The sequence below is a fragment of the Leiobunum rupestre genome, chromosome 2, assembly GCF_980474605.1.
Source record: "Leiobunum rupestre chromosome 2, qqLeiRupe1.1.hap1, whole genome shotgun sequence".
NCBI classification, from domain to species: domain Eukaryota; kingdom Metazoa; phylum Arthropoda; class Arachnida; order Opiliones; family Sclerosomatidae; genus Leiobunum; species Leiobunum rupestre.
In genome coordinates, this window is record NC_143385.1 from 26,334,979 (window position 1) to 26,360,405 (window position 25,427).

General features: G+C 35.7%; 1 protein-coding gene and 1 pseudogene across 2 annotated transcripts in view; one reads left to right on the forward strand and one right to left on the reverse strand.

Moving 5' to 3' along the window:
• The first annotated feature begins 306 nt into the window (after positions 1 to 306).
• LOC149956650 (hydroxyacyl-coenzyme A dehydrogenase, mitochondrial pseudogene) lies at positions 307 to 4,364 on the forward strand (annotated as a pseudogene). Its single transcript, XR_016478192.1, has 2 exons — positions 307 to 427; positions 1,369 to 4,364. The product of XR_016478192.1 is annotated as a hydroxyacyl-coenzyme A dehydrogenase, mitochondrial pseudogene (transcript).
• Positions 4,365 to 12,524: 8,160 nt separating this feature from the next.
• LOC149956651 (epoxide hydrolase 1-like) overlaps positions 12,525 to 25,427 on the reverse strand; it is a 28,413-nt gene continuing 15,510 nt past the window's right edge. The window contains exons 4-9 of the mRNA XM_090164739.1: positions 21,984 to 22,149; positions 19,111 to 19,243; positions 17,392 to 17,597; positions 13,256 to 13,490; positions 12,663 to 12,897; positions 12,525 to 12,597 (exon numbers count right to left, since the gene is read on the reverse strand). Of these exons, the coding sequence (XP_090020865.1) occupies positions 12,568 to 12,597; positions 12,663 to 12,897; positions 13,256 to 13,490; positions 17,392 to 17,597; positions 19,111 to 19,243; positions 21,984 to 22,149 (1,005 nt within the window). The 3' untranslated portion in view covers positions 12,525 to 12,567. The remainder of the gene's footprint in view (positions 12,598 to 12,662; positions 12,898 to 13,255; positions 13,491 to 17,391; positions 17,598 to 19,110; positions 19,244 to 21,983; positions 22,150 to 25,427) is intronic.

The window sequence follows — 25,427 nt, forward strand, 5'->3', positions numbered from 1 at the left end:
CTATTAATACAGCTGACACCGAAAATTTTCAATTTGATCTTTCGAAACCGTTTCAAAACTTTTCCAAAGTGTCTAGTGTGAACGAGGCTTTTTTCATTTACGGTCCACTAATTGGATGTTCCGTCGAATTAAGATTTCTCTGAAAATATTTTCTTGGCAAATGTTATACAGAGGCTTATTTACGAGTGATTTAGTGAAATATGATGTAAGCGCTTATCGACACGTACGCTTCAGTGCGACCTTTACTCTTTTTATCGCTTTATTGGCCGTGACGGTGTATTCGTAATAGTAGTGAAAAGACTTTGACGAGGAGATAACGATGCAGTTGACGGCTTTAATGATCTGTGGTAGTACCTTTTCTAAACATTCTGGACAATCCACGAGTACGCATGTAATCTCAAAACACAAAGTCAGCTCTTGAACAACGGTAAGTTCGTTCGCCTTTTCTCTTTAGAAGATACAGATTTTCAAAACAGTGTCCTCAATTATAATTTAAAATATGTGTATTTTGAAGATCGAGAGTTATTTAGTCTTAAATGATATTTTAGTATGCTCTCGATTTGGGTACATTTGTTCGAATTTCATTCGTCCGAACGGTGGTACAAATGTCCGAATGATCATTTGTCTGAATGCCGGAAAACAGTATCGTATGTCCGAAACAACTTTTGTTGGTGATTTAGTCCTTCAATTTATGTTAACTTTACTAGCGAATTTCATTTGTTCAAATAATCGTTTTTCCGTGTTTTCGAACATTAGGAATAGTTTTTTTTTAAATATTGTTAATATAAGAAAATAGTAACATTAACGTGAACCTAACCTAACCTAACCTAAAATATCCACAACATTGATCGATATTAAGACGAATATGAAGTAAAATATACAATATATAGATATAGGAGCAATTAAGAAAAAACAACTTGAAAAAACAACGATATTTACAATGTAGTTTTTTATTTTTAATTCTTGCACTAAAAATAATCCGAACCAAAAAAAACACCAATAAGAAATACAAATTTAGCGACAGAATTCGGACAAGTGATGCTACCGATTCGGATGAATGAAACAAACAAATTGTCCAATTCGTACAATTGAAACATTTGTTATTTCGGCGGTTCGGACGTATGAAATTCGAACATTTGTTCCACCGTTCGGACGATTGAAATACGAACAAATGTACCTACCCCATGTTTTTCAAAGTCGAGATCACCATTTTAGATGGTCGAAGATCGTCATTTTAAAGATCGGGATACACATTTGGGCACTTTTGGGTTGTAAAAGCATTTCTTTGTATATTTATCTATTAGTTTATTTAAATTAAGATTATGGAGACATCTTTATATTTATATTACTTTTATTGTAATTTTACAGGGATCAAATGAAAATGGCATTTTCTGTTTGGGGCCGCGTACTTGGTCGTTCGGCAGACACGTTATGCAAAACAAATTGTATCAACTACAATATAATCCGTAGAGGAAATGCTTCCATCAGCAAAGTCGTGGTAATTGGCGGTGGTCTGATGGGCTCCGGGATTGCCCAAGTGGCTGCTCAAACGGGACACACAGTGTCCTTGGTCGAAGTATCTCCGGATTTGCTAAAAGAGTCGAAGACCAGCATTATGAGAAGCCTCACTAGAATCGCTAAGAAGAAATACGGAAATAATATTGACGAAGGAAGGAAATTCGTCGAACAATCTTTGTCCAGATTGACTTTATCCACAGAATTGAGATCCTCCGTCAAGAACGCCGACATTGTAATCGAAGCCATAACCGAGAGCATTAACATTAAGCATATGGTGTTTTCCTCAATCGACGCCCTTGCGCCGCCGTCGACCATATTCGCTAGTAACACTTCGTCTTTGAGCATTGGCGATATCGCGTCGGTCACCAAACGGCAGGACCGCTTCGGAGGACTGCACTTCTTCAACCCGGTTCCCATGATGAAGCTACTGGAGGTAATTCGTATACCAGAAACAAGCGAAGAAACGTACCGAAAGTTAATGGAGTTCGGTTCAAATTTAGGCAAGGTGACCGTCACCTGCAAAGACACTCCGGGTTTTATCGTCAACCGCCTCTTGATACCGTACGGCGCCGAAGCCATGAGGATGTACGAACGAGGAGACGCGACCTTCGAGGACATTGATACCGCCATGAAGTTGGGGGCCGGATACCCCATGGGCCCGTTCGAATTAAAGGACTATACTGGTCTTGATTTGGCCAAAAATATTATGGAAGATTGGAGTCAAAAGTTTAAAGGGAATCCGGTCTTTGAACCCGTTAAAATTATCGAGAAAATGGTGTCCGAAGGAAAGTTCGGTAGGAAATCTGGACAGGGATTTTATAAATACGATAAAAATGGTAAAATGATTTGAATCCTTGTTACAAATTGAAAAATATTGAATTTTTTGATGATGAAACTAACGTGTTTTATTGTTTTCGTCCATTAATTGATAGCGAAGAAATTAAGTAAACTCAATAAATGGTTAAATCGTTAAATAATTAAAAATTTACTCTTTAAATTGGTTATTATAAAATATTTAATAACGAAGAATCTTTCAAGATTTTAGACTGAGTTGGATAATAAAACGCATGTGGCCTTTTTTAAAGTGTAAAGTAGATCAGATATATTAAATCTAAAATTTGAAACATTAAATACTACGATTTTAAATTGATTATCACTTTGGTATCGGTAATGATGTGGCAGTGGAAGCCCTAAATTTTCGAAGCTTTTATTTAGGTTTAACCGATCCTGGTTCACCGTTTAAAGAAAGAAACGTAACTAGAAAAAATGCAAAGTGAAAAAGTGTGCACGGCCTCCTTTATACTTACAGCTCAACCATCGTGGCAGACGCCCCAGATTGTGGACCCTTTTAAATATTGCGATCTTACAATTGTTAGTTAAATATCTAACAGGGATAGTCATACCAAGCAAAGAAGCCGACCTTACTAGTGAAATCTTGGACGAATAATTACTGGACCCAAAACCTAATGGCGCGCTAGGTGCTTTTACGGCAGCGCCGTTTGTATTGCCGTAGTGTCAAGAATTGGAAATACTAAACACGTGCCCAATATTAGTGGATGACGTTAGGCCTAGCGTTCTTAGCTTGTCCCTGTCGTCAAAGCTTACACCTTTATTTCCGTTTTGACTAATTATTTTTAAATTTATAATCTATTTAAACCTTCACACAAACTATATATGCAAAAACATTAAAGCAAACTTCTTATTTAAATTGATTAACTCATAACACTTTCATTTTTATTTCAATACAATTATTACTGAATATTCTAAAGCCTATTAAAATTCCGAAAGCCTCACTTCTGTCAAAAACAACAGAGCAGACGACGGAATGCGGGTCATCTGATATTTTTACGCGCGTGTTTGGTATTTGGATATAAAATATTTTGATTCTCTCGGTAGGAGCGCTGACGGGCGATGTAAATTGTGAAAGAGGGGATTTTGCTTGGTTTCGAGTCCAGTTATTATTCGTCAAAGGTGAAATTGATTACCGTCTGATTTTAAGTTAGGAGCACTAAAATTGGACTTTGTTTGGTCAATACTCAACTTTTCAAGAAGTCCAAACTCTTTTAGCAAGTTAAATAAAAGTGGCTAAGGCTTTGCTCTTCGAAACACTAATTTAATTATCTTGATAATAACAATTATGAAAATGGTAAATACTGATCCACGTTTTATACAACAAATACTTCTAAGCGATTTATGTTATACTATCAATAAATATATTGAATTGCGTCAGAAATGTACTTTGATACTATTGTTGCTCAGCACTATTTTTCTAATTTCCTTGTAAATTAGTTTCGGTGATTTTTGAGGTCGACTTTTTTATCAATGAGATTGTCAAATCAGAACAAAACAAAAGCGAGATAAACTCAATCGGCGTTTGATGATAGTTTTTCCCTTTATCAATAACAAACATTTTTAAGCATTAATAAGGATGTTTATCAAAATACAAAGTTGTCTGTCCTATTTTAAAAATCAAAATTAATTGTGGGGTACTCCCATTGAGTCGAAGCACAATTGGGTTTTCGGTTGATTAGGTTTAATTGACTTTGAATTAGCTTTATTTGAATTCGCAGAGTAAGGTATGGTTAGGTTAGGACTATTTTTTGCTATCTTTTTTCGGTGGTTTCCCTATATCACTCTCTAGTTTGAAATTTCAAACCCCCACAATTTTCCTGGAGTCCACGGCGAAAAATGGTTTAAATGGAATTCGTTCGAATGTGATGTGTCTTCGAAGGTACAAGACAGGAGTTAAATTTAATTTTTGGATTTTAGTGAATTGTTTAATTTGTATTTTGTAAATTGGATGTTTTGTACTTCGTAAATTGAATTTTTTGATTTGGTAAATTTTATTTTTGATTTTTGTAAATTATACGTTTTGTTTTTGGTAAATTAAAATTGTTTGGGAGGGCAAATAAATGTTATTATACGGTTATTTAATTAGATATTTGGAACGATTTGTTTCGATAATTTTGGAAAGAAAGATCTTATTCTAATAAATGATCAAAAATCATACAGTATTATAAATTCATAATAATTCCAGATGTTTTAATATAAAAATTAACTGCAACAAAAAAATTCTAAACACAAAATCTGAAAATTATAACAAAAAAGCTATTATTTTTAGAAAAATAAAATATCGTTTCTTTTTTAATTTGAATTATCCTAAATCGCCAGCCAAAAGGTCGATTTGTTGTATTGAGCTAAGGGGACCTACGATAAGAGATTAAATTTTAAATCATAGCAATAGTATAAATGAAATATTTTCACAACCAGTGAAATGTCGTTATTTAACTGATAACAATTTTTCGTTTAAAACCTGAGATGAGCTGAAGTGGGGAATAGAGTACGTTAAATTTCCCAAAAGGTCACAGATATTTGAGGAAATTAGCCACATTTTGTGAAATTTTCAGTAAATGTACAGCAAATCAAATTTTAAATTAAGCAAACACTCGAAGAAAGAACAGTAAAAAATATATATTTAAGTTAAACTTCCATATCTTAAACAATAAAACTGAATATGAAAGACCAATAAAATTATAAAAGACTACAGGGATTGCAAAGTTTGTAACCAAAATTTAAACCAAATCATGGAACCACTCATATAAAATCTGCCTTAGCTTCAGCCATTTCATACTCAAAACGACGTCTTTCAATATATCTTGCAATCATTTAATTGCAATAAATAGTCTAATATTTTAACGAATATGGTTTGTAGAGTGAAAAATAATGTCGAAGATGACAGCGTTGATTTTATTACCTCTCCGAGGGTACTTTGTACCCTAGGAGGGGTTATACAACCACCGTGTCTGTCTGTCTATGGGTCTGTTTGTCAGGCCTGCATTTTCGGGGCAAATGGTAACCGCTGCGTACGCAGTTTCTTAGAATTAGGGAAAAGGTTTTTCCCTAATTCTAAGAACCCGTTTTGTGTTGTCATTGGGTGTAGTATAAATATCTTTAATTTGCGTTAGTACCGGGCGGGATTCGAACCCAAGCTCTCCTGCACGTCAGGTGAGCATTCTACCGCAGAACCACGGATACAGTTACGCTTCACTGAAAATTTAAAACTCTTCCGAGGAGAGGTATATTTTGGCAAGCTTGCCAACTTGTTTCTGGGCTTGCTCTCGGGGTCATTCGTCTACTTCATCTTTCCTCATTGGATCAGAGACCCGGTACCACCTCCGATTCAATCCTTCGACTGGTGGGGCAAAAGAAGCGCCACCAGAGGTGGCTTCCGTACATTCTTCTAATATCACTCTTTGGAGTAAAAGGACAACTAACCAATTAATTAAATTATTATACATTCCAATCAGTTTTGTCAAGTTTTGGTTTATTTTAATTAAACCAGCGATTTAATTTAAATCAAATCAAAGTAACTTATTGGAATGTTAGTAGATTTCTAACCATGGGAAAATGACGCACTTTTGAACTCCTAATCGCTGAAAATTTCATTGCAACAGGGCCTCAAATAGTGGGCGGTTCTGGCAGTTTTAGGCAGTTCTAAAATCGGATTTGCAGTTCTAAAATCGGATTTGGACAGTGCTATTTATGGTGTACTTATCGCGAAAAAGTATGAAAAATTTAAAAATAACTGATTACCTCATGGGAGAAGTCGTGGTCAACGGGTCTTTCAGGTACTTATTGACAAACGCTGAACTAAGTTACTCATTTACAGCCCTTTTTCTCTCAGAATTTTGTTAAAATATTCGTCTGCTACAAATTCTGAATTCAGCGCTTTTGTAGCTCATTGAAATTATGTTTTGTGGGTATAGTTTGTATACAGGGTGTGTTATTTGATCGGCCCAGGCATTTTTGTCCAAAACTATAACATCTAATTACACCAAAGAGATATAATAACTAATTTAAAAATTACACCAAAGAGATATAATAGCTAATTTAAAAATTACACCAAAGAGGTATAATAACTAATTTAAAAATTACACCAAAGAGATATAATAACTAATTTAAAAATTACACCAAAGAGATATAACAACTAATTTAAAAATTACACCAAAGAGATATAATAGCTAATGTAAAAATTACACCAAAGATACATAATAACTAATTTAAAAATTACACCAAAGAGATATAATAGCTAATTTAAAAATTACACCAAAGAGATATAATAACTAATTTAAAAATTACAGCAAAGAGATATAATAACTATTTATTAATGACAATAAGAATCACAGATTCCTAGAGATTGTGTACAGTAGCCAGTCGTAAGGTTAGTTTCAAATCGAAAAGTTAGTGAAGTGTGTTAATTAAAGACGTTTTCTTAAAATGCAAGGTTTTAATTCACGACATTAAGCCTTGCCAACAATAACCCAATAACACTTTTTTCTTAAACAAGACTCTTTCGATTAAGATATTTTTTGAGACTCCGCCCATTTCTAAACTACTTTTATCCCCTCGTATTTTCGTTAAAAATTTGTCTTTTTTCATGTGAATTTTTTTGTACATAGTCGACAGTGCTCTACAACTTTATTGCCATGGCACCCTACACGGGCTCACAGTGATTACAAAGTACCCATTTCATCCATTTCCAGTTAGTCCATTATAGTTTGGTCACTTACTTTACAAGTCATTAGTACATTATGTATAATTTTCATTCAGATACTTCGGATACAGATCTGGTTTCATAAAATATAAGATTAAAAGTCCTTCACTAACAAGGAGACGACCCGAGGTGTTACACACCCATTTTGTTCAAACTCGGGGGATTGGTAGACCTTCATGTAACTTGAAAAATCCTAAAGGGAATTTATTCAATGGGCAACGGTTTTACAATGGCAACGAAAAATGTTTTTGACAACATAAAATGGAAATTTACCCTTTGAAAATAACATGGGATTTGGACCTATTCCCAGGGTCCCCCCTGTGAAAGATTTTATAAAATTTAAAAGTTTTAAAATACCAAAAATATAAAAAGAATTAAAAATTGACGAAAAAAATCAAAATTGATCACATTTTGATCAATTTGAACCAAATTGATGAAAATGAACCGATATGGCTTAAATAGGAAATATTTCAATTTTATGTTGTCAAAAACATTTTTTGTTGCCATGGCAAAACCGTAACCCATTGAATAAATTCCCTTTAGGATTTTTCAAGTTACATGAAGGTCTACGAATCCCCCGAGTTTGAACGAAATCGGTGCGTAACACATCGGGTCGTCTCCTTGTAAGTGCACGCGTATTTGACAAAAAGGAAAACGAACAGTGGTCACATGATTTGACTACTTTCCCTCGTTTGGTTACTGTTAGAGTAAGCGTGAAATTGCGCTTGGCCAAATCTAATAAATATATAAGAGTTAGCATACAAAAAATAATCGCAATTTATACGTGCATTGTATTTAAGAATCACGATTAGAATAAATGATGTACCTTAGTGAAAAAAGATGCTAGCTTTGAGTTAAGAACGCCTTCTTTTACGATAAGTAGTTTCTGGGATCCATTAAACCAGGGCTAGGAACGAGAGATACCCAGGGAAAATATGAAACTACCAACAAACAAAGCTATAGTTAATCCATGGTAAAAAATCCCCAAATAGTTGTTTTCTATTCCAGAATATACTGGTAATACCAATTTTGTTGTTTCGTGGTTGGCCCAATTCATTTTTTGGAGTTCACGAAAGTTATTCCAATTCTTGCATCTCCGAATGAAGATATTGTATACGATGTAATTTGCTCTTCAATACCCGGCTATGGTCACTCAGAAGCGCCGCATAAAGTTGGTAGGTAACCACCTGGACACAAATGTGCTTAAAATGACACGAGTGACGAGTGTAAACAATACCTACTATAAGTATTTAACAAACAGCCAAGAATGTAGTTATATATACGTAGAATGAATATGATAGTACGATCCGTGGACACCACGGTTAAGTTTCGCCTTCGTCCCAAGACGCAGTAAGAAAAAACGCCACACTCTTGATTCAATCACGTCGGAAGACGCCAGATTTAGGGCCGATTTGATTGACGTTGCTAGAGATCGGCGGAGCAGATAAATTAACTGGCAAAATTTCGATTAATCATAAAAATTGCGGTTAACCGTTTATCCATGGATATTATCCATGGATAGAAACGTTTTAATATGGGAAAAAGCCAAAAATAACTGATTATTTTTTGGATAATTTTTGTTTATGGATATTATCCAAATAAACGGTTAATTTTTATCGAAACGCCGACCTCTAGACGTTGCAAGAGTATATTGGAAAACCGTGTCTCAACAAATTGATTCTCCAAAGGGCAAATAAATACATTCTTAAACCAGCGTTCTATAAAATGTTTATTTCCAATAAAACCAAAGCTATAAAATAAGTTGAACAGTTGGGACATTTTTCATAGTTATCAGAAAGATTATAGGCTCCGCTGTATAATTCATAGGTATAACGTAAGATTAATAATGAACGTACGGTTTATACTAAACGTTCCTCCTACAGTTTTATCCATTGTGTTCCCGCAACAAGTTCCTCAAACATGTCCCTCCTACAGGTTCCTACTACAAGTTACGTCTACTTTTTCCTCCTACTGGTTTCTCCAACAAGTTACTCCTACAAATTCTTCCAGAAAGTTCTTTTAACAAATTCATCATACAGATTCCTCCTAAACGTTCCTCTTACACATATTTTCTACAGGCTCCTTCAATAAGATTGTCCTACAGGATCCTAGTACACTTTCCTCCTAGAGGTTCTTCCAACAATTTAGTTCTACTCCTTCCCCCTGCACGTTGCTCCTGCACCTTCTTGTTTAATGTTCCTCCTTCATGTTACTCCTACTCGTTCCTCCTACACCCTCCTTGGTGCCTCCTACACGTTGCTCCTGCACCTTCTTGATAAATGTTCCTCCTTCGTGTTACTCCTACTCGTTCCTCTTACAAATTCCTCATAAAGGTTACTCATGCACTTTCTTCATTAATTTTCATCCAAAACGTTCCTCCTACTCCTTCCTCCAGCCCCTTCTTCATTAATGTTCCTCCAACTTGTTTTTTACCGAATACAATAAAATGTGTTAATTACATTTTCGAGTACACTGAATAGACCGTGTGTAACTATAGTAGTTTCGCAAGATATTTATTAAGCACTTTGTCGTATTGCAGGATTTAATGTGGAAGCTGCAGCAAGAGTATTTGTAAAGTTAATGTCATCTTTGAAATACGACAATTTCTAAGTTCAGGGAACCGACTGAGGCAGCATTGCCACTACGACTATGAGATTTTTCTATTCAAACAGGTAATACAAATCTAAACAATATAATATTTTCTGTGCAATGAAAGTCAAACCACTAAATCATTTACCTGAGACTGAATCCTGATTGCAATATTTTTCTTTATTCAGGGTTCTAGGTCTTCACGGAAATTTCATAAGCTGTCTGCAGTATTTGGTTGGAATATTTTTTTTTTCTTTAACGTCGCACGGCCAACTATGAAGACGAGTTTCCGAATTGAAGTTGGCTGTGAATTGGTAGTCATGTGATTTTTTTTCCATTTTAACAAGTTAGTTAAGACCAAATTTACTTTATAGTTTCGCCTATTCCAAACAAATTGCGCGGTCTGCGGCTGAAATGCAACTGAAAATTTGAGGAGGATAGGCCAACGACTATCGAAGTCAATTAGAGAGTAATGCTTATTCGTTTTATTTCTAAACTTATTTTTATCTGATCTTTCATACCAATAAAAATTAGATTTCACCCTCCAAGTTTACTAAAACGCTTTTGTTCTTCATTTTATTTAAGCCATTTTATTTCTCCCATAATGAAGCTTTGATAGAGCCATCATTCAATAGATTTCGTTTTATGAACTATTGTTTTCTTTAAAGGCACAGCAATGTGTGACTCAAAAGATGGCACATGGGGCACATGCCCCCCCCCCCCCCGAAACGTATGGTTGTACGTACAGATATTTTTATTTTTTTACTTTTTTTTTCAATGGCGTGCCCCCCCCCCCCCCCAAAAAAACAAAATCCTGGCTACACCACTGCTGTCGGCACTAATTTGGGAAACAGAGACCTCCATGACTGTGGTCTGACCAGGAAGTTCAATTTGGATGATTTACTGACTAACGTCATGATTTATTGGACGACCAATACTTGCACTTCGTCTTCAAGACTGTATAAAGATGTCTTTAAATCGTCATTTTGCTTTAGATGTGGATTTGAAAGTTTCCTGGAATTATCATTGAAAGCTAGAACAAGAACGAATAATGTTGAGACGATTATTAGCGTTGCTTGAAATCCACTTGAGGCTCTCGAAACATGTTCTTTTCTTCTTAGAAAATTCAATCAGCCCATTTTCTCATTGACCCCTAAAACCTTTGTCTTCTGATGCGATAGAATCATAGTTCGGTGACGTTTTCTTTCCAAATCATCTTTTTCCAGGTGTTAGTTAGATAATGATGCTCGTGTATTGTCTCAACATAAAGCATGTCCCTTTGGGGTAGAAACGGAAAGCTCCACCATTATTTTAATTAGACTGAAAATAAATCCATTTTCTCGAAAAGAGTTTTTAGGGCCTTTTTAAGAAAATTTTTTCTTCAAAAAAATATATTTAATAAAAATTATTATTTCATAATAGCCATGGTTTATATAAAATTGTGGCACTCACATTTACTACAAATGGGTTCTTTCTTAAGTTCCCGCGGTTTTCTCAAAAGAAAGTCGAAGAAAAACTATCCAAATATATTTTTCGTCATATAGGTTGTTGATTATTTCGCGTGAGATTATTCTAATGTTTATATTATTTTTACTCAACTTAATCTTATTGTATTTAATTGTAATCCAAATGTAAATGCCTTTCTATAAAATTATGTGATTTTCTTTATTTGCATTATATTTGTATTGTGATGCTACCGGGCTGTGGAAACGAAAGCAGAGAGAAATTTCGGGAAACCACTAAAGCCGCGTTCACACTAGACACTTTGGAACCGTTTTAAAACGATTTCGAAAGTACAAATTGTAAAATTTTGCTGTCGAATGTATTTATCGTATGGCTATTAATACAGTTGACTCCGAAAATGTTCAATTTTAGCTTTCGAAACCGTTTAAAAACGGTTCCAAAGTGTATAGTGTGAACACGGCTTATGTAAGGGGCCAGTTTGGCCGTTTTCGTTCCGCTGTTGTTTCCCGTCCCCGCCTTGGTTTTTTTTCCACAGCTCGGTGTCGAGGCGCCCTCTTTCAATAGACGAGTAGTAGAATCTTAGTGCCGAACCTAATTGGTCAATCTTTTCATTTTCTTACAAAACCCGCCCTTTGAAGCACAAGAACACCCGCACGTTATTGAAAAAAATAATAATAATAATAATCAGCTAGACTAATACCCAAGGCACCACCTTTGGCTTAAGTCATCAAGCCAATTTTAAAGTCATTAATTCAGGTGGCCGGGTAACAATGCGTAGGAGGGTGGTAAGAAATTATCATCTTTGTTGAAATCACGATAATTCAGTTATTATTATTATTTATCATTTTAATTATAATTATTTCTTTTTTTCAGTGAAATTTGCTATTCATTGTGATTAGTTTCGTGAGATAAAAGCCAATTAAATGTGAATTCATATTAAAGTTTATTTGATCTTAGTGTTGGATGTTTTAATATTTACCTTAGTAAAGCCAGAAAAATCTACAGTCGACTTTTGATTTGATGTTAGTTATGAAAGTCATTGTTTATTTTATGAAAATACTGCTCATTACAACTAAAATATCAGAAGCCACACACTCATTTCCCATTGAAATGAATTGTGGGCTGGTCTATTTTCTAAATAATTAAAATTATTTTTTATTTAAAAATAACTTTTAGCAAGTCAAAAATTTTTAAATAGCATGTAGGGAAGATCCTTTAGCAGCCTGACTGGTGAAAGAAATTCGGAATGAGACTGCTCGAGCTTTTTTTCATTAGGCCGCTTCATTAATTGATTTTCCCAAGTATTTTTAACTGGATTTTCATGCAATTTAATTTTTGGTTTACTTTTGTCATAACTGTAGATTTAAAACAAAATCATTTTACTTTTTTTTTAAATTTGGGTTTTTAAATTTGTATCTTCGATTTACGGCTATGATATTTAATTAACTGTTCAAATCGCAACATCCATTGACCTATTTAAGTAAACAAACATATTTTATTCGTTTATCTCAGCAAATGTCGTTGATCTTTGAGTTACCTTCGGACAAATGAATGGTTTATTCCAATTTTCATTTCGACGTTCATTTGCGGTGACGAAATCAATGACATCCTTGGCGAAAATCTCGGGTTCTTCCAACGGCGCAAAATGTCCTCCTCTGGGTTGATGACGAAACTGTACAATGTCGCGAAACCTATCATCCGCCATGGACCTCGTGATTGGTAAGATCTCGTTTTTGAACACCGATAAACCAACTGGAACTTTTATAGGAATTCTGGAATAGTATAAGAAACAATTTAATCGCATAGTATAATTTGGCGGTTTTTCTAAATCCAAAATGAAGGCTAGTGACGTCAAAGATTTTAAAAGATTTACAAAACTAAGATATTTATTTTAACACGGTAATAATTTAATTTTTTGATAATTTAAAAATATTCAGTTAATAAAATAAGTGAGACAAAAATAGATAAAAATGATAAATTGTGGAAGTGGTTTCCATTTCTAATGAAGGTAACCCGGCCACCTGTTACTTGATCACGCACAAGGAACATTGCTTATGTGGTCGAAGGTGGTGCCTTGGGTATTAGCTCTAAAAAAAAGAAAAGAAAATAATTAATTGCAATCCCACTTACATTTCCAGTCCTAAGCCCAAATACGACGGTTTCAAGGATTCCTTGTAAATTCTAGAGCTTGATGTGAAAGAATTGGTCGTCCAATAAATCATGACGTTAGTCAGTAGATCGTCCAAACTGAACTTCCTAGTCAGACCACCGTCGGGGAGGTCTCTGTATTTGAAATTGGTACCGACGATGAACTTTTCCAGCATATAAGCTGCCAAACCAGCAGGAGAATCGCACAATCCAGCACCTTTAAAACGGGCGAAAGTGAAAAAAATACGAAACTTTCGATATTTATAATTTAGGTGGAATGGTTCTATTCATTAAACACGGAATCTCCTACAGAAGCCAAAATACACAAAGAACTACTCTAATTCTTGCATTATTGAAAATCGCCAAGAAGAATTCTGATTTCATTCGTTACTTTACCAAGAATAGTTCTATAAACAGCTACGGTAACATTACGAGTTCCGAAATTAGTGCCAGTCTCAGTACGAGTTCCGAAATTAGTGCCAGTCACAGTACGAGTTCCGAAATTAGTGCCAGTCTCAGTACGAGTTCCGAAATTAGTGCCAGTCACAGTACGAGTTCCGTAATTAGTGCCAGTCTCAGTACGAGTTCCGTAATTAGTGCCAGTCTCAGTACGAGTGTAACGCTAAAATCAGCTTTGATATAGGCCTAACCAATTTAAATTATCTTTCAATATTATATTATAAAAACACCCGAATTCCCTCCGTATTATTTAAATAATTTCTTGACATAAGTAAGCCTATATAATTTACAACTTTAGATAGCCGTTTCGGGCTTTCCGAAATTTCCCATTTACCTACCTCGGCGCTGGTCGCTCGATGACAACTGATGGGTTTACCCCCTTTCTGCCCCCGTGCTTTATTGAAAGTCGTTTTGGGACTACTGGCCAGGGTCTCCTCTCGCTTTCTTTTACATGGCGACTCGAGGCACCGTCTTTTATTGGGCTTAGCGTTGAACCCTTTTCTCTCCCCTTATTCCTAAAAAGTAAAAGCCCCGTTGTAAATACCTTTCTCCCCAGCATTGAGGTTTGCCAATATATTTCCAATGCCATATCTTTTGTAATTAACGTGCATTTCCACGAACCACATTTTCGTGGGAATGGTTGAAAGTTTCAAACCAGGGCAATTCCTAAATGAGTTTTGCCCTGTCAAAATTTTCTGGTTGTATTGTTCGTGTGTGCTGAACTTCGGTTTAATTTATGGTGGTAGCTACATTGGCGGCCCCCGCCAACCCTACTTTGACATTATAGTATCTGCGAGATGCGTGGTCTCTCTTTTCAAGTTACCGGACCCGCGATCTTGGTCCCACGGTCTCTAATTGGAGAGTGACCTCACCAGGACTTCTAGGACCCAGGTCGAGATTGGTCAGAGCAATCTGACGTACGAAAAACCCACGTGACCTATGCTACTTTAAAAACAGGACTTTGTCGTTTTCTTAGACAGATCTGGACGAGAGTCTAAAACGAGAATGCGACAGCAATATATCGCGCCGAAAAGATAAGTGAAAGTTACGCTCTGTGCGGTTTTCCCTTTCGTCTTAGCCGGGCTCTAATTTTTAAATAGACCCTATGCGAATTTTAAATGTTCACGTGACGATATTCGGTTAACGTAATCGCGGAGATCCGCGTGTGCGGTTTTCGATGCTTGCATCTTGCGCGCCGTATTCGTTTTCATAACCAGCGTCTTTGGCACTCATGGACAAGGCCCTCAAGCTTGGGACTAATCCGTAAAACAATTATTTTATTATATTTTTGGTTTATTTGTTTGTTTGATTATTTTGATTATGTTGTAATTTGTTGTTTTAATTTCGCAACCACTGCCCCACTACGTACGTAGAATATCCATAGTCTGAGACATTTGTTAAAGAGAGTTTCAAAGAAATAATAATGGCAGTTACATTTCTTTTTGTTTTGTTAACTATTAAATGGCAAACCTCAGACCAAATTTCTAATTTCTAAATTTAAGCATACAACCATTTCCCCTAGACACTTTTAAATGTTTACCCTCGCTCACTCCAATAGTGAAAGTGACGCGAGTCCCGGGCCAGTAGTATTCTTTACGACCAATGTAGCGAAGCATCCTATCACTGTAAAATTAAATTATTTATAAGCCACTATTTCCCCTTTACACTTACTAGTCCAGTAGTAGCGATGCGAAGTATGATTTCTTGCGTTACATTTTGGGGGCCCGTCCAGATCTGTCTAAGAAAACGACAAAGTCCTGTTTTTAAAGTAGCATAGGTCACGTGGGTTTTTCGTACGTCAGATTGCTCTGACCAATCTCGACCTGGGTCCTAGAAGTCCTGGTGAGGTCACTCTCCAATTAGAGACCGTGGGACCAAGATCGCGGGTCCGGTAACTTGAAAAGAGAGACCACGCATCTCGCAGATACTATAATGTCAAAGTAGGGTTGGCGGGGGCCGCCAATGTAGCTACCACCATAAATTAAACCGAAGTTCAGCACACACGAACAATACAACCAGAAAATTTTGACAGGGCAAAACTCATTTAGGAATTGCCCTGGTTTGAAACTTTCAACCATTCCCACGAAAATATGGTTCGTGGAAATGCACGTTAATTACAAAAGATATGGCATTGGAAATATATTGGCAAACCTCAATGCTGGGGAGAAAGGTATTTACAACGGGGCTTTTACTATTTAGAAATAAGGGGAGAGAAAAGGGTTCAACGCTAAGCCCAATAAAAGACGGTGCCTCGAGTCGCCATGTAAAAGAAAGCGAGAGGAGACCCTGGCCAGTAGTCCCAAAACGACTTTCAATAAAGCACGGGGGCAGAAAGGGGGTAAACCCATCAGTTGTCATCGAGCGACCTGCGCCGAGGTAGGTAAATGGGTTTCGAAGAACGTTTTCTGGGAAATTAAATTGGCTAGGCCTATATCAAATCTGATTTTAGCGTTACACGAGTTCCGTAATTAGTGCCAGTCTTGGTACCAGTTCCATGACTAGTGTAAGAACGCCCAGCTATAGTACCGATACTAGTTTCGTAACTTATGCAGGTTTAGGAGCGTACCAACCACGGGGGCACCTGGGGCGAGTTGCCCCACTTCTATCTCACTACTTTTCCTCAGGGCAGACTTTCCGCAGAGTTAAATTTCACTCACAAGGGGACTACCCGAGGTGTTACACACCGATTTTGTTCAAACTCGGGGGATTGGTAGACCTTCATGTAACTTGAAAAATCCTAAAGGGATTTTATTCAATGGGCAACGGTTTTGCCATGGCAACGAAAAATGTTTGACAACATAAAATAATATGAGATTTTTACCGATTTCCCTGTGAAATTTTTTTTAAGGATTGATAAAAATGTGACCAATTTTTTTTATAATTTTGGATTTTAATTTTTTTTTTTCAATTTTGTAAAATGTTTCACAGGGGGGGGGAACCTTGGAATCGGTCAAAATCCCATGTTATTTTCAATGGGAAAATTTCCATTTTAAGTTGTCAAAAACATTTTTCGTTGCCATGGCAAAACCTTTGCCCATTGAATAAACTCCCTTTAGGATTTTTCAAGTTACATGAAGGTCTACCAATGCCCCGAGTTTGCACAAAATCGGTGTGTAACACCTCGGGTAGTCTCCTTGTCAGTATACGTATTTGCGACCTATGGACTCTTACGGTGTCGCAATTTTGGTCAACCTGACAAGTTAACTAAACATGCGACCCCTTTGTGTTTTGTTTTTTTATCTATTGGCTTTTGTTTTCGGAAGCAGCTTAATTAACAAGGTTGTACTTATAATAATGTTTTAGCCCCTGCTTTCGAAAAAGTATTGGCAAGCCCTTGTGCAGGTACCACAACACAACCAGTTCCATAACTAGGGCAGACATCAGTACTCTTACCGGCTATAATACCAGTACCAGCTATAGTACCAACTACGGTAATAGATACAGTACAAGCTACAGCAACTCTCCATTATTTTTTGTTATTCATGTATAATAATTTTAACTTTAACATCCGGTACTTTTACGGTCATTATTTGAACGCGAGAATAGTTAACAAAAAAACGTAAAATATACTAAGATGGTTTAAAATCTCTGGCTTCCTTGATTCTTAGGTACCAGAATAAATTCTTAGTAAAACTGAAAATTGCAACTTTTGGAATTACCTACTGTATCCGGTTGTGAAGCTTGAATATGAAAATAGCCTGTTTCTACTAGAAGATTTTGCAAAAAGGTTGTGAATGGAAACAAAGATGTAGTTTGGCCGTCGTCCAAGGCCCAAGCTTTCCTAATATGTCCAAGAATTGAACTGAAAATAAATCTCGGTCCGAAGGGATTGAAAGTGATGAAATTTACGTGCAGACCTCGAACACTGATAAAAATTAAAATGACTTAAATAAGGAAAACTGGTAGATAGAAGCAACAAACACATTTGGATATAAATGAAATTAAGAGCTCTAGACAGATTGAGTTACGTTAAAAAAATTTTTGGCAACCCTTTAGATCAAAGTAACTCTTTCTTTTATATTTGTGCCATAAATTTCCATAATAATAATAATAATAATCAGCTAGGCTAATACCTAATGCACCACCTTAAGCCTAAGTCATCAAGCTACTTTTAAAGCCATTAATCCTGGTGGCCGGGTTGAATTGCATACGAGGCTGGTGGCTAGCCCTGCATGCCACGCGAGCCAACAGCTCCCTATACTAACTGTTAGCGTTAACCTCAACCCATATTCCCGTAACGTAATTTGAAGACTCATTAAAAAAAGTTACGGCGCTTAGCATCATGGCTATAAACATATTTACGATGCTTGTCAATTAACCTTTTTTATAGAGGATTTTGAGTTTTTCGTTTTAATGTTGCTTTGACGTCAGACTCTTGCTTTTACGAGACCATGCAACGGACCGATTCCCTATTTTTTTTACAGATAAACATTTAGAGCGTCCCGTAGTGATTCGATTATTCTGCTTTTCTTTTGGGTAAAATTTAACTTATTACCTTTATTTTTTAACAAAAATATTATCTTCTAGCACATTATTAAGCGTTGTTCTAAGTAAAAACTATAAACGAAAGACCATTAATAAGAAAACTGGCATAGAATTACTATTTTTAAATAAATCACCATTTATTCATTTTAGACTGTTGGCGCCATTTGGTGAGGCAAGGGCATTTAATAATCACTATCTAATGGCATTGTTACTGTGAGAAATTTCTAGCTCTTCTGCAAATCGTGTTTGCATCAACATAATAAGAGAGGTTTGCGGGACGCTCTAGAAGTCTGAACGACAACGTTACAATAGAAATATAATAGAAATATTTGCTAAACCCGAGTACATGACGAAAATAAAAAGGTGTTTAACCAATACTAAAATGTGTGTTATATGCCTGTGAGCATTGTCTAAACACAGACATTTGTTTTCGTGTACACTAAATTACTTTACATGTGTCTCCACTTTCTCCTATAATATACAAGGCTTAGGAGCATTTCAATTTAAAGCAGTATTTACAATTTCCATAACTCAGGTAGCTATAAAAGGAACAACCTACCATAAATATTTCTCGATTTATTGAGCAGGAAAATTGTAAAATACAGAAGTTTTATTGAAACGTTATAGTTATTATGCTACGTGTCACATTATCTCGACAGAAATATGGCGTCGTCTTCAAGTTATCAAAAGGAATAAAGGATAAAGGTTCCGACTCCAAACTCCAAAGAATCACGGGCACCTTTGACACTAGTCTTGCGAATATACGTGAAAAGAAAATCGTGGAGAATTATCACTTGATTCTCGACGATGACGTTCAAAGTAAACTTCTAGAGCGCTCTGCTTAACCTCTCTACTAAACTTCTATTTTATTTTCAGATCTTGTTGGTATTTACCGATTTGGAAATAGAACAGCCATGTCGGTTGCAACACCACTTCCCCAGTCAGTTCCCTGAATGTAGAAATTGTCGTATTTTAAAGATGACATTAACTTGACAAAGATTCTTGCGGCAGCTATCATATTAAAACCTGTTCACGTTAAAAATAATTTTATACTATTAATAAAAATATAATAAATATTTCATGGAAAATATTTCGGAATGACGCGCTATTAGATTTTCGTTCTCTTCAGAAAACCTCTCGATAAAGCAGTGTATACGAGAACAAAATTTTATGTTTTTTAATATATTTTATAAATTTTTCTATTTTATTAGCAGTTGAACTGAAAACAGGTTTAACTAATTTTAAATCGTTTTTGGTCGTGAACGTCGAGAGCGTTTTTTTTTATTTCTATATTTTAAATTGAATACTACCATAATTAATGGTATAGCGGAATTTCAATGTGAACAAGTTTGTGTTTAAAAATTTAATCAAGAATGTATTTATTTATATTTAGGAAGAATTATTATGTTGCGACAATCGCCGGGCAAGTTGATTGCCTTTCCCCCGTCTCGCGCGGGGGGAAAGACAAAACGTCACCGGCGTTTGATTTCCATCGCGTTAGGTGACGTAAATTTTAAGCAGCCAATGAAATAGCGGGACTATTCGTTTTATTTTAAGCGGAGGAGCGTACTGGGGGGACCAACGGGTGGATTGAGAGAAAGGCTAAAAACGTCTCAACATAGACATTCTCCCTAGGTATAAATAAATACATTCTTGATTTAATCGATCAATATCTGTTACGTTTCTACATATTTCAGCAAACAGATTTGCCGGTTTTGAAAGCAAAACTGTTTCTTAATTTCAAGAAATATCTGTCTTTATCTTGGACTTTTTGTAATCAACTTTTAATTTATAGCCACGTCGAAACGTGGTCATTCCTGGACAATAGTATTATCGTCGAAATTACAAAGAAATAGTAAACTTAAAACGGCGTCTACCTTTTTTTATGTTCAAACACCAAATTTTGTTGTCGTGTACTCTGCGTCACTCAAAAAGTTAAAAAGCCAACTAAAGTGCCACCGAGAGCTCAGATAAACAAAGAATAGGAAAAAATAGAAAATAACATTCTTTAATCTAAAGAAGTGGTTCAAAATCTAAGGCCAAATGTAAGAATAGCGCCTCCAGTAATATATGGTTTAATGTTGTAGAAATGATACTAGCGTTTAAATACCACGACAAAAATTAACAATATAATTTTTATTTTACTGTTGTTAAGCTAATGAGTAGTGTTCGCCGGAATCTCCGATGGGAGTATTAGATAAAAATGAGTCGGTGTGTTTGATGTCACGTGGTATTTTTTTTCGGTTCTATTTGAGGCAAAAGATAAAATTTTACTAAACAGAATTTTTAGTACGATTTTATTAGGCTCAACGATGATTAGCTAGAACCCGACTAACAGAATTCTGATGCCGAACGTTTAAATAAAAAATTAAAATACCTGGAGGAGCTTTTGTTAAATTTTTCCAAATCATAATATTTTCGGAGTTTAGTTTGCCATGATCGGTCACTGACGCTCACGTAGCAGTGCGGTTGTAGTTGGTAATCAAATACTATATAAATTCTTCTTAAGCGATAGCTTTAAATTAGTGCTGGGCCAAAAACCGATATGAAATCGGTATCGGTCACCGATATCGCGATTTCCCCGATTAATCGGTTCGCGTCTAAAATACCGATTTTACCCGATTATAAAAAAAACCTTCCGATACCGATTTTACCCGATTTTTTAAAACCAATTTTCTTAAAGTCCTGGTAGATGGCGCCACTAACCTTGACCATTTGAAGTTCAAACTTCAGTTGCGGCATGGAGAAATGGCGGTGGAGAGGAAGAGACGCCGTTTTCGTAGATGGAGATTTTTTTAAATCGGTAACATTAGTATTGGACCATTGATAATGAATTGTAAAATCGGTATCGGTGAAAATCGGTAAAAAATCGGGAAAATCGGTATCGGTGAAAATCGGTAAAAAATCGGGAAAATCGGTATCGGTACCGATTTGCCATATCAGTAAAAAAATCGGTATCGGTGTCGGTTGAAACATGAAATCGGTATCGGTATCGGAATCGGTTAAATTACGATATCGGCCAACCCTACTTTAAATAGTCTTTGGTGGTAATTGTCGAAAATTCCTCCCATGATCCTACAATCATTCTACCGGAATCTACTAGAATGCATGCTATGTAAATTTTGACGATGTAGGGGCGAAGGTTTGCCCAAATGTGAAATATAAGTTAAATAACGATATAAACTAGGCTAGGCCGCTAGGCTAATACCAAGAACGTATATATGTATAAGAACGTTGAACGATCAAATTGGTGCCTGGTGCCATGATTCAATCGGTTACCAATAACTCCGCCAAAAAAGCCACTTCCGGCGCGCGCTAAAGGTTAAAACCGTTCTAGTTCAAGCACGTGCTGCACGCGGATTTTAGGGTGGAGTTATTCTGAAACCGATTACATCATGGCCCAAGCGATGCCTTTTATTCAACGTTCTTATACATATAAACGTTCTTGCTAATACAAAATACCTCAGGCCCAAGACATCGAGCGACTTTTAATGCTTTTAAACAGGTGGTCAGGATAGCATTGTGTTAAAATTTAATTTATAATATAGCTATGTTCAAAAAAATATTAAATTTAGCTATGTACAAAAAATTTACCATCTGGCTTGTTATTTAAAAATCCAAATTAAACGGTACTTTTCTTGCTATATCTATTTCCAAAGAAAATATACTGCTTACTCACAAAAAACCTACGGCGTCCAAATTTTTATATTAAACAATGTCTTTAGAAAGGATAGTTCATGTTTGATTAAAATGTTAATTAACGTACCAATTTTATGCGGCGCTTCTGAAAAGGCAAAACCTGGAATCGACGCGCAAATGACATCGAATACGAAATCTGGATTTGGGGTCGTAAGAATTGGTATCATTTTCGAGTACTCCACGAACGAACTGGGCCAACCATGAAGTAACAGCAATGGTATCAACGTTATATTCTGAAAAGGAAATGTATAAAAACATTTTGCAAATCGGTGCATTTAAGATAACGTCTGATAAATTAATGTTAGCAGAAGCTTTTAAGGATATGAGTATTCACCTGTAAACGAATCTATGCATACGTGCTACGTCATGTCAATTATATCGTGCTATGCAAAATCTGTTGCATTTTTAGTAAAGCTAAATTTGATTTAAGAATCTCTCATTTACCATGAGCTATTACGGAAAGATAAATTAAAAATTGCAACGACAAGATATTCTGTTTTAGTAGATATCCTATTTTTAATTTGGGGGAGCCTTAGATCGATATTTAATTTTTTAAAGTTAGGAAACTATGGTGTTTCATTATAAATTATTTTAAAATTATGGTTCCGGTAATAAATGAGGGTAGATTTTTAGAGAATGCAAAAGTTACAGCCAAACGATTTCTCTGAATTAAATTTTTTGGACCCATGGACTTTCGTTTGTTTTGTGGATAGGGAAGTACACCCTGCCGCCCTTACTTATATAAAAATATAATCTATTAAATTTTTAATAGTCTAGTCCCCATGAACGCCGGACATCTGGCTACTGCGTTCTTTCCTTGCTCCAAAATACAAAGCAACCAAGAAATATTTTATGTTATACTTTTTCTAATTGAAAGTATATTACTTTGTTATTGCTTACCAGAAGTTTCAATCTAGACAGTAAGCTTACATTAGGACGGCTAAAATGTTATTCTAGAGAGTAAGGGGTACCATAAGCAAGTCTTGGGGTCTTAGCCCAAAGGTTGTTCATTCGGCTGGCTATGAGAACAGCTTAAAACGCTTCTCTGGAGGTGCTCCTGAATATTCTACCGCTCCATCTTTATCTAGAGGAGGTTGCATTTATGAGTGCCTATCGGTTACTACATAATGGTTGGTGGAGGTCTGCTAATTGGGAGTGCAGCCACACCAAATTGTTTCGGCAATATTCTTGTCATTTACCGATCTTATTGATGGGTTCTGACAACATGGCTACAAAGTTACACTTTGAAAAGCTGTTAAATATTTATGTTGCAAGACGCTTATACTGGACTGGCAGTTTTTGCAACCAAGGGTGATATTGTTTCGTTCACGGATGGCTCCAAGGCTCACTCACGGGTGGGTGCTGGGGTTTACTGTCAGACTAAGAAGTTTTTTTGTTGAAGCCTCGGCGCTTTGACTGCAGTTGTTAGATAGAGATTTCTGCCACTTCTTCTGTATAGACTTCTCAATCTTGAGCACAAAAGAGAAAAATACATCGCAAACTCGACTCAGATTTCGATGCAAATTAAATTTATCGCCAACCCGCTGCCATATGACGAATTAAAATAGACAGTGCGTGTACTAAAACTCCGTTTAAAAATGCAATTTTTAAATGTAGTTGTTAAGATACAAGTAACTAGTAGTAAATATAATATATGCTAGTAGTAAAGATACAAGACGTTAGTAGTAAAGTTACTAGATGTGAGTAGTAAAGATACTAGAAATAAACATACTAGAAACGAATCGTAAAGATACTCGAAGCTAGTAGTAAAGATACTACATGCTAGTTCAAAAGATACAAGAAACTAGTAGTAAATATACTAGATGGTAGAATTAAAGATACTAGAAATATATAGTGAATATACTAGAAGCTAGTAGTATAAATAATAGATTCCAGTAGTAATTATACTAAATGCTAGCAGTAAAGGTAATAAATGCTATCAGTAAATATACTAGATGTTAGTTGTAAAGATAATAGATGCTAGTAGTACAGATTTTAGATGTTAGTAGTACCATAAGTTTAATATATACTAGCTCCCCATAAGTTAGAATAGTAGATAGGCTGTGCCATCTGATGGCAAAAAATTGAAATATGAGCTTGCCTGTAAAATCCGGTTTCATTTCAACGACGGATTTGAAGCTCGTTAAGCCAAACGCGAGTGGTCTCGAAGAGATAAGCTTTAAACTATAAATATTCTACGGCAATATCTGTTCATATAAAAGGAATAAAATTTCTAAAATATTGAGACATTAGTTGTTTCGTTTAAATATTCCCCACATCAAGGATTTCGTAAGTCAACAAACCCATCGCCTGCAAGTGTAATATTTAAATAAAAAGCTTCGTTAGGGCTAATTCCGCTCTACGTGCTAAATTCGCGCGCTTCTGTTCGTCTCGTATCCATGGAGATAGCCGTTTCCGCTATCGACGTAATTTGAAGAAGCTAAAAATATAAGGTAAAAAATCATCTTAGGAAGTTACGTATACCGGTTCTGATTTCTTATGGGATAAATCGCTGTTAACGTTAGATCTATGGCGTATTCTAACTTATAGGGAGCTAAAATATTATAAACTATAACAGATACTTGAAGTTAGTAGTACAGATACTAGATGTTAGTAGTACAGATTCTAGATGTTAGTAGTACAGATACTAGATTTTATTAGTAAAGGTACTAGATGTTAGTATTACAGATATTTGATGTTAGTAGTACAGATACTAGATTTTATTAGTAAAGGTGCTAGATGTTAGTAGTACAGACACTAGATGTTAATAGTACAGATACTCAGTGGCGTAACGACAATGTTTGGGCCCCCCCGCAGGATATCAAAGGGGCCCTTTATAAAAAAAAACTTTTTTATTGGTTATCAAGCGTTAGTACAATTTTCGTAGCAAAAAATTAATTCTTAAGACGATAGGGCCCCCTATTTTGTGAAAATGTCATGGCCCCCCCCGCGGTCGCGGGCTCTGCGGGTCCCTAGTTACTCCACTGCAGATACTAGATGTTAGTGGTACAGATACTAGATGTTAGTAGTACAGATACTAGATGTTAGTAGTACAGAATCTAGGTGTTAGTAGTACAGATAATCGATTTTATTAGTAAAGGTACTAGGTGTTAGTAGTACAGATACTCGATGTTAGTAGTACAGCTACTACATTTTATTAGTAAAGGTACTAGATGTTAGTAGTACAGATACTAGATGTTAGTAGTACAGATACTAGATGTTAGTAGTACAGATACTAGATGTTAGTAGTACAGATACTAGATGTTAGTAGTACAGATACTAGATTTTATTAGTAAAGGTACTAGATGTTAGTAGTACATATACTAGATGTTAGTAGTACAGATACTCGATTTATTAGTACATGTACTAGATGTTAGTAGTACAGATTCTAGGTGTTAGTAGTACAGATAATCGATTTTATTACTAAAGGTACTAGGTGTTAGTAGTACAGATACTCGATGTTAGTAGTACAGCTACTAGATTTTATTAGTAAAGGTACTAAATGTTAGTA